General features: G+C 37.9%; 1 protein-coding gene across 2 annotated transcripts; it reads left to right on the top strand.

Moving 5' to 3' along the window:
• The first annotated feature begins 362 nt into the window (after positions 1-362).
• Positions 363-3,958, top strand: LOC110937527 (O-acyltransferase WSD1-like). 2 transcript variants are annotated; one of them, XM_022179957.2, is made up of 7 exons: positions 363-718; positions 1,249-1,854; positions 1,933-1,999; positions 2,874-2,989; positions 3,068-3,277; positions 3,399-3,524; positions 3,622-3,958. In XM_022179957.2, the coding sequence occupies exons 1-7, from the start codon at positions 440-442 to the stop codon at positions 3,796-3,798; spliced, it is 1,581 nt and encodes a 526-aa protein (XP_022035649.1). In that variant the 5' UTR covers positions 363-439; the 3' UTR covers positions 3,799-3,958. The 2 variants fall into 2 exon arrangements, with proteins under 2 accessions (XP_022035649.1, XP_022035650.1); XM_022179958.2 differs by having other exon boundaries at positions 364-718; positions 2,877-2,989.
• Positions 3,959-8,718: the final 4,760 nt, after the last annotated feature.

Raw genomic sequence — 8,718 nt, forward strand, 5'->3', positions numbered from 1 at the left:
GTAATGAACCAGCATTAATTGTTTTGGAACAATGACGAGGAAATTTTCTGTTAAATTAATCACAATAATTCAATAAACTAGCAAACAAGTTAGAAACATACGTTTCATGCACACTTATATAGAAAAATTGAAGAAACACTTAAGTTTGGTTCTCGTCACTTAGGTTTGTACATGTTAAGAAACACTCAAAAATCAAACAATTTTCATTTTCTAGTAAATGAGAGGGCACTTGAATCATTTTACTCGTAAGGGACTATTTATGTAAATGCTAGCTATTTTTTTTAAATAACCCCATTTTAGAAATAACCATATAAAATAAATCCTATTGGCCACACTCTCTCTCTATCTCTTAACTTCCAAAAACACTTAATCAAGATCTCTCTCTAGCCCTATATATTAAGGTACCAACCTTTCATATTGGTGCAGAATATATTCATCAATGGAGTCACTTACAAAAGAGCTAAGATGTAGAAAATCAGCTCTAAAACCTATTCAAATCACCAAGAGGAACAACATTACAAACCACAATGGTACTGATGATGGTATAGCAAGCGATGAGGAAGAGCCATTGAGCCCAGCAGCACGTTTGTTCCATGAACCAAATTTCAATATCTACATCATAGCCATTTTGGCCTTCAAGAACCCTATTGATGTTCGTGTTGTGTACGAAAAGTTGCCACAAACTTTGCTTAAACATCCTCGCTTCTCTAGTTTACAGGTAATCAATTCCATATCTTCAACTTTTCAAAGTTAATAGTTTCAACAAGCTATATGTAATTTTCCACTAAGCCTATTTGTTATGAATTTATTCCTACGTGACAGTAATGTGACAGACACTCCATGAAAGTAATTTATTATTTTTATTTAGAGTCGTGTTATGAATTTACATCGAGATGGTAAACGGGCAACAAGCTGCGCCGTTACCCCTTTTTGAATAGCAAAACTAAGTCTTTTAAAAACTACGTCGATAGATCTCGGGGTCATAACATTACTATGCATGACCCTTTGAACTCGACTAAGTAGGTCCACAGCCTCTGGTGTCAGAAAACCAAAAGTATCAAAAACAAATGAGATAAACACGTGTTGGTTGTCAAGGCACGCTTTCTCATGTTTGGTCATTTTAACCGAAAAAGCCTTTAAAACAGTATGACCCATCGTGAAAATACTACCTTCTAAGCCCACAGGTAGGTTGTAGACCGTGAAAAATGTGAAACCATAACCCATAGCCTTAAGTGTATGTTCATGCAGGTTGTAGACGACAAAAATGGCGGAATAATGAAATGGGTTCCTACAAATGTGAATTTAGACAACCACATCATCATTCCTAACATCCCACAAACCCTAGAAACCCCTGATAAGTTCCTGGAAGAATATCTCTACAATCTCAGCAAAACCTCCATAGACTCTTCACAACCCATGTGGGATCTCCACCTCCTCAACCTCAAGACCTCAGACGAAACCGAGGCCATGGGAATACTCCGCGTCCACCACTCCCTTGGCGACGGCACCTCCCTCATGTCGTTGCTACTCGCCTGCACTCGACAGACCTCCAATCCCGACGCAGTTCCCACCGTCCCAACCAATAAGGCTTCTAAAGCAGGATGGTTTTCATCTTACAGCTACCGTGGTGGAGGACCGTGGTGGCAGCGGTGTTTCATGACATTTTGCATGGTTTGGTGGTTGGTTTGGAACACGTTGGTGGATGTTGGACATTTTATGGCGACTGCTTTGTTTTTGGAGGATACCGAAACGCCGATAAAAGCTCCGGTGGGAGTTGAGCTTAATCCGAAGAGGTTCGCTTACCGGACGGTTAGCTTAGACGATATGAAGCTCATCAAGAATGCCATGAATGTGGTAAGTCATTTAGAATGAAGAAAAGGTTCGTATAAGTGAAAATGTAATTTTGCTTTTTTCTTTTTTTTAACATGACAGACTATTAACGACGTCGCAATAGGAGTGACCCAAGCTGGATTATCACAGTACCTCAACCGGAGATATGGTGAGTGCTTAGTTTTCACTTCTAGTGCTTTACTACGACTTTCAGACAAGATATTATGTATAACCGGTTTAATATAACATTATGGTTCTCACTTTCAATCTACACATATATTTTCTTTTATCGATCCCATAGTAATTGAAAGTTAACATGTTAGTTTTTGCTAACATGAACTGCTTATGTGGTTAAAAAGATAGTTTTGATGACGTGGACGACTTATGTGGCAAAGTTTTGATGATGTAAACTGCTTATGTGGCCGTCTACGTCAACAAAAATTAACTGGGTTAATATGTTCAAATTGGGATTGTCGATAAACATTTCCTGAGTTGAGATTAATCTAGGCCAGTAAATCAAAAATGGGATTACTAATCCACTTTTCCAAAATTAAATAAAAAAAATCAAGAAACGTGTGATTGGTTGATGTTCAATGGGTGCCAACTCTTTACTTTTTCACGTCTTGCTAACTATTGGCTTGGTGGAGGGGTCCTTTGACGCCTCTCTTTAACAACCCATAAGACCATCCGTAATGGTGCGTTATATCGCGCTGTAATGGTGTATAGCGGCCCCATAGCACCCTATGGGGTATGAATTTTGAATCCTTGCAAAAATAATCACGCCTTGTCCCTTACTCCCCCACTCACACACATGTATTTACATACATATGTATGTATAATTGAAGGGGTTATATAACTCCCTTACCACTATACCCTCTTGTGATAAAAACTCCTCGTCTTGCACTTTTCGCCACTTATCGCATAACGTCCCTTAAAAGGGCTTTATGACTATACATGGTCATATAGCGTTTAGTCCCTGCCAAGATGATGTGGCATAGGGTGCTAAACTTAAAATGGGAAATTAATAATAAAATATTTGTAAGTAGGTGAGGGGCAAAAAGACGAAGGTGCAACTGAGAAGAAAAACAACCTCCCAAAGAAGAAGATACGATTGCGGTCAACACTTTTGATCAACATAAGACCATCCTCAGGCATTCAAGTAATTAACGATTGAAATACAACATTAAAACGTTCTAGAACATTTGATTGAATTGTGGAGTAAATTAATTAATTACAGGCATTGGCTGATATGATGGAAAAGAATACAGAAGCAAAATGGGGGAATTGGATTGGTTTCGTGATCCTTCCACTCACCGTTGGTATAAGAGATGATCCGCTAGACTATGTGAGAGATGCAAAGGCAACCACTGAACGGAAAAAGCACTCGCTTGAGGCCTTATATTCCTTTTCGGTAGCCAGCATGGTTCTTAAACTGTTCCACATCAAGGTGTTTAATTTCTCTATATAACTTAAATCACTTTTGATTTTCCATTTGCGGCTTCTTGTATAAGTTATATTATACACACACATACACAAATATTATCGGACTATAATTTTCTAGTTTAAAGGCAGCAAACACACCCCTCACTCATACAACCTTGGGCTTCTCAAATTTGGTTGGACCTCAAGAAGAAATTGGGTTTTATGGTCATGTCATTGACTTCATTGCTCCTAGTTGTTATGGTCACCCACATGTAAGTCATATGTGTATGTTTATGTTTATAAGTTACGACACAAAGGTTATTGAGCTAACATTCTACTGTTTTTTTTGCTTATGTGATGCTATGCTAGGGTTTGATGATAAATTTCCAAAGTTGTGTGAACAAGATGACAATAGTCCTCTCCGTTGATGAAAATACCATCCCGGATCCTCAGAGACTGTTAGATGATTTTGAAGCATCGCTAAAACTCATGAAAGAAGCAGTTTATGCCAAGGCACTTGCTCAGGGTCGAGGAGGGCATGCCTAATTAGGGTGCTTTTAATATACGAAACCATTATTATTATGTTCAGAAACATTTATGGTTATGTATAAGCTAATGAATTCATATTCATATAGTATTCATTTGAAACATCTTTAGGCTTCGTGGTGTTGTACTTATAGCTTGGTCTGTGTTGTTGGAATCAGTGTATCAAAATATTAGCGGAAGTGGTTTATATAATGGGGAAAGTGAATACGGTGCTGTTAGACACCTAAGTTTACACGCCAAACCTTTCAAAACTACGTAGTTTTGATTAAAAATGCTAACAAACTTAAATATTGTTTCACAAATCACAATGAAGAAACCTCGATGAATTCACAATAAAAGTTTCAATTATTTCTATAAATATTTATTTCTAGATCTTGGATTGAAACTTAGGAAGAACACTATCTTGAAGAGGGTGAAAGAAAAAACTTTTAAAAAGTTACAGCAAATCAAAATTACTCGACACATACTACTTTTCCCCTAAAAACAAAACCCCAACACATAACAACAGTACAAATTGTTCAAAAAATTAGATATAATAGCACAATAAAACCAAAAGAACTCTTCAAAGTTTACATGTAAAGTGATGAATACTCACACGTTGTAGTTGTAGTTCAAGAAGACTACGGCCTAAAACCACTGAAAAGCATACTAATTGCTGTAAAACTCGTAGGCACACGATATTAAATGTTTGTGCGATCGTCAATGGATCATCAACCTAGTGTCTTTATCCAAGCAGGTTCTTTAATATTGAGTTCATAAAAATCCTAATCTGATAAATCACAAGCTTCCTTGTCATCAAACATTTAAATGGTATTGAGGATGGTTCAGGTTCAAGGATGGAAAACGGCAAATGGTGAGATGACTACGGATTCATAGAAGTGGCGGGTTTCGGCGGCTGAGAAATGGCGCAGGTTATGAAGCTTTTTGTGTGGTACTTTTGAAGTTATTTGAATCACCCTTTGAAGCTTCGGCCATGGCTTAAAATTCAAGCTCTTTGACTTCGCCATTTTGATGTTATATATTTTAATCACCCTTTTAAGCTTCAGCCATGGCTTCAAATTCAAGCTCTTTGACTTCGCGATTGCCTAAATCGGTCACTGGTTCATCATCGAAAATTATATTTCACATTGCATTGCATGTGTTTTTATTCCAATTTTTTTATTCAGCCTTATTATTAACGCTAACGATTACATTACAATAATTAGGATTCAAAAGGCAGCCAAAAGAACCATGGGCATGGACCCAGCGATGTAACTTTAATTGATTGAGATTTTAGGGAAGTTTAAATCAAAACTACGTAGTTTTGAAAGGTTTGGCGTGTAAGCTTAGGTGTCTAACAGCACCGTATTTACTTTTCCCTTATATAATTTACCAAAAGCCGATTATATAAATTTGATTTATTAATCCGATTAATAAATATTCCCAATCAGGATCAAGGTTATACACGTATAAACAAATAAACGGAATAAACAACCATAGAGGGTTTTAGTAATCAACCTTTGACGACTACACCGGAATTGTAACACGCGGGTTACGACGAATCCTCGCTAGTAGGAAGTTCACAACCGAGCACAAGATACCCGAGAGTAGAACCGGCCAAGAAGAAGGCGGCGGCATGCTTGGTCAACGGCAAGAGAATGGCGGCCAAGCTTAGGAGGCTGGCTAGGGTTTTGTGTTTTTATAAAAGTGTGTCTAGGGTTTCCACCTTAAACATCTTTTTATAAAACCCAATCTTACATTAAGGCCCTTTAAGATTATACAATTATAATCCTCTTAATAATAATCTAATTAATATTAAGTCCCTCGGGTTTAAACTATTATTATTTCACAAATAATAATCTACCTACTCGTGAACATATACGATTCGTGTACCAACGTGTAACTCTTCGGATCGTACCGAGTTAGTTACGTTGACTTTAATTAAGGTCGGACATACATATATCCAACAATCTCCCACTTGGACGATTTTCATTAAGTGAGTCAACGTGTGCAGAGTTGGACGCCTAGCTGCATCGCACTGCTCTTAACACGACATGACATTTTACAGTCGTCAACTAGTTCTTTGCGTTCAAGTAACACTTTACTTAACCAAATACTATAGCCCTGATAATTCTATCAATAAGTCCCTTCTGTATAGAACATTCGTTGATCATAAGACATGGATCATTCATTCTTATATAGTGATCAACCATTCTCTATTCTCGTCTTTAATTCAAAGTGGTCTAACGAACTACTTTTAGTCCGAGCGTGGCCACGCGTTTATTCCAGTTTGAGTTAACGAAGGCGTCAGAATGTCTAAACTTCTAATCCCATAGAAGTACAGAATTCCATCACATCATACAACTCCCACTTAACCTTGGATTCCTCCCAACGCTACCCGGATTACTACCCATGTTTCAGGACAATGTTAGATAACATCAAAGATTGTCCTTGATCAATGTAGTTTAATACGTGCCTAAGGAAAAAGGACATATTGAACATATCAATATCAAAACATCTCATGACTTAGATCCATGGAGATCGTTTTGAATCGAGTCACATCCAATATCATTCCCTAGTGATATCTATGAATTTTGATTCTCAAACTCTTGAGTTATTCATCTCATGAATACAATCATCTCAATTCACAATAGTCTTACATTCAAATTCATTCCCATGTAATTTGATCGACTACGGATATTTTAGAATACGCTTATTCAAGGATATAAACATACAAATAACGAACACAGTACAAAATAATTAAACTTGCATTTAACCAATAAATCAAATAACTATTTCAATGTAACTGTTGTAGTTCAAAATTAAAACACCAATGCTAACTACAGATCATGCTCACTGTCTAGCAAATCTAAGCCCTATTTTTCCAGCATGCTCCTCATGTTTAACTTGAGGTAGAGGCTTAGTAAAGGGGTCAGCCAGACTTAGTAAAGGGGTCAGCCAGATTTAGATCCGTATGAACTTTGCTTATTACGATGTCTCCATGCTCTATTATCTCTCTAATATAGTGGAATTTTCTGAGTATATGCCTTGTGGTTTGATGCGACCTTGGTTCCTTTGCAAGAGCTATGGCACCAGTATTGTCACACAACATCTCGATTGGTTTCTTTATGCTAGGCACAACGTCGAGATCAGTAATGAACTTCTTCATCCAGGCAGCCTCCTTAGCAGCATCCGATGCAGCATTGTATTCTGAATTACAGATGGATTGAGCAACCACACTTTGCTTCGAGCTCTTCCAAGTAACAACCCCACCATTCAGATGAAAACATATCCCGTCTGTGATCTTGAATCGTCACGATCAGTCTGGAAACTTGCATCAGTATAACACTTAACTAATAGCTCCTCATCCAGTCCTCCATATATTAAGAACATGTCCTTAGTCCTTCTTAAGTACTTAAGAATGTTCTTCACTGCAGCCCAGTGACTCTCTCCTGGATTCTGTTGATATCTACTCGTCATGCTAAAAGCATATGAGACATCAGGTCTGGTACATAACATGGCATACATGATGGAACCGATAGCAGAAGCATATGGAACTCTTTCCATTTTCTTCTTTTCCTCTCCGGTCTTAGCACACTGCTTGCCATTAAGAATGGTTCCATGTGCCATGGGCAAGAGCCCCCTTTTTGAGTCTTGCATTGAGAAGCGTCGTATGACGTTATCAATATATGTACTTTGACTTAAACCTAATAACCGCTTTGATCTATCTCTATAAATACTTATTCCTAGAATATAAGCGGCTTCACCAAGATCTTTCATTGCGAAACATTTTCCCAACCAAGCCTTAACATCTTTTAGCATAGGGATATTGTTTCCAATGATTAGTATGCCATCTACATACAAAATTAGAAAAGTTATATAGCTCCCACTAGATTTCTTGTAAACACACGGTTCATCTTTGTTTTTAATGAAGCCAAACTCTTTAATTTTCTGATCAAAACGAAGATTCCAGCTGCGAGATGCTAGCTTCAATCCATAGATGGATTTATTTAGCTTGCACACCTTATTAGGATTATTTGGATCGATAAAACCTTCAAGTTGAACCATATAGACATCTTCAAGTAAGTGTCCATTAAGGAACGTGGTCTTGACATCCATTTGCCATATCTCATAGTCATAATATGCAGCAATGGCAAGTAGAATTCTAATAGACTTAAGCATGGCTACTGGCGAGAAAGTTTCCTCATAATCAATTCCTTGAGTCTGAGTGAACCCTTTTGCTACAAGCCTTGCTTTGTAGGCTTGCACATTTCCATCCATGTCGGTCTTCTTCTTGAAGATCCATTTGTTTCCTACAGTTTGACCTTCGATAGGAAGATCAACCAATTCCCAGACTTGGTTATCATACATGGATTGCATCTCTGCATTCATGGCTTCTTGCCATTTCTTGGATTTTGAATCCAACATTGCAGCTTTGTAAGTAGCAGGTTCAGCTTCATCAATCATGAAGATATCGTCATACCTTTCAGGTGCACGACGATCCCTAATACTTCTTCAAACACTTGGTGTTTCTGTTGTTTCTTGAGTCCTCTCAGGCTCAAGTTCAACAACTAGATCAGTTACTTCTGGTTCTGTCTGAACAACTGGTTCAGTCACTTGTGATTCTCGAATTTCTTCAAGATCCACATGGTTTTCTCCAATCCCTCGTGCCAGAAGCTCTTCCTCCAAAAAAGTGCCTCTGCGTTTAGTGAAAATCTTATTTTCAGTGGGGTGGTAGAAAAGGTAACCGATCCTTTTATCGTATCCGACGAAAACCACTTTTTCGCCTCTGGGATCTGGTTTATCCGAAGATTCTAGAGTGACATAAGCGTTACATCCCCAGACCTTGAGATAGGATACTTTTGGTTTCTTTCCATGCCATATCTCATAAGGCGTTTTGTCAACCTTGTTCGTCGAAGCTATATTCACAAGTTTTGCGGC

The sequence above is a fragment of the Helianthus annuus genome, chromosome 4, assembly GCF_002127325.2.
Source record: "Helianthus annuus cultivar XRQ/B chromosome 4, HanXRQr2.0-SUNRISE, whole genome shotgun sequence".
NCBI classification, from domain to species: domain Eukaryota; kingdom Viridiplantae; phylum Streptophyta; class Magnoliopsida; order Asterales; family Asteraceae; genus Helianthus; species Helianthus annuus.

Excerpts from the sequence above, each read along its gene's own strand:
- LOC110937527 (XM_022179957.2), top strand. The coding sequence starts at position 440 with ATGGAGTCACTTACAAAAGAGCTAAGATGTAGAAAATCAGCTCTAAAA. Across the intron at positions 2,000-2,873 it reads GTACCTCAACCGGAGATATG|TAGGTGAGGGGCAAAAAGAC; the intron begins GTGAGTGCTTAG and ends AATATTTGTAAG. Across the intron at positions 2,990-3,067 it reads GACCATCCTCAGGCATTCAA|GCATTGGCTGATATGATGGA; the intron begins GTAATTAACGAT and ends AATTAATTACAG.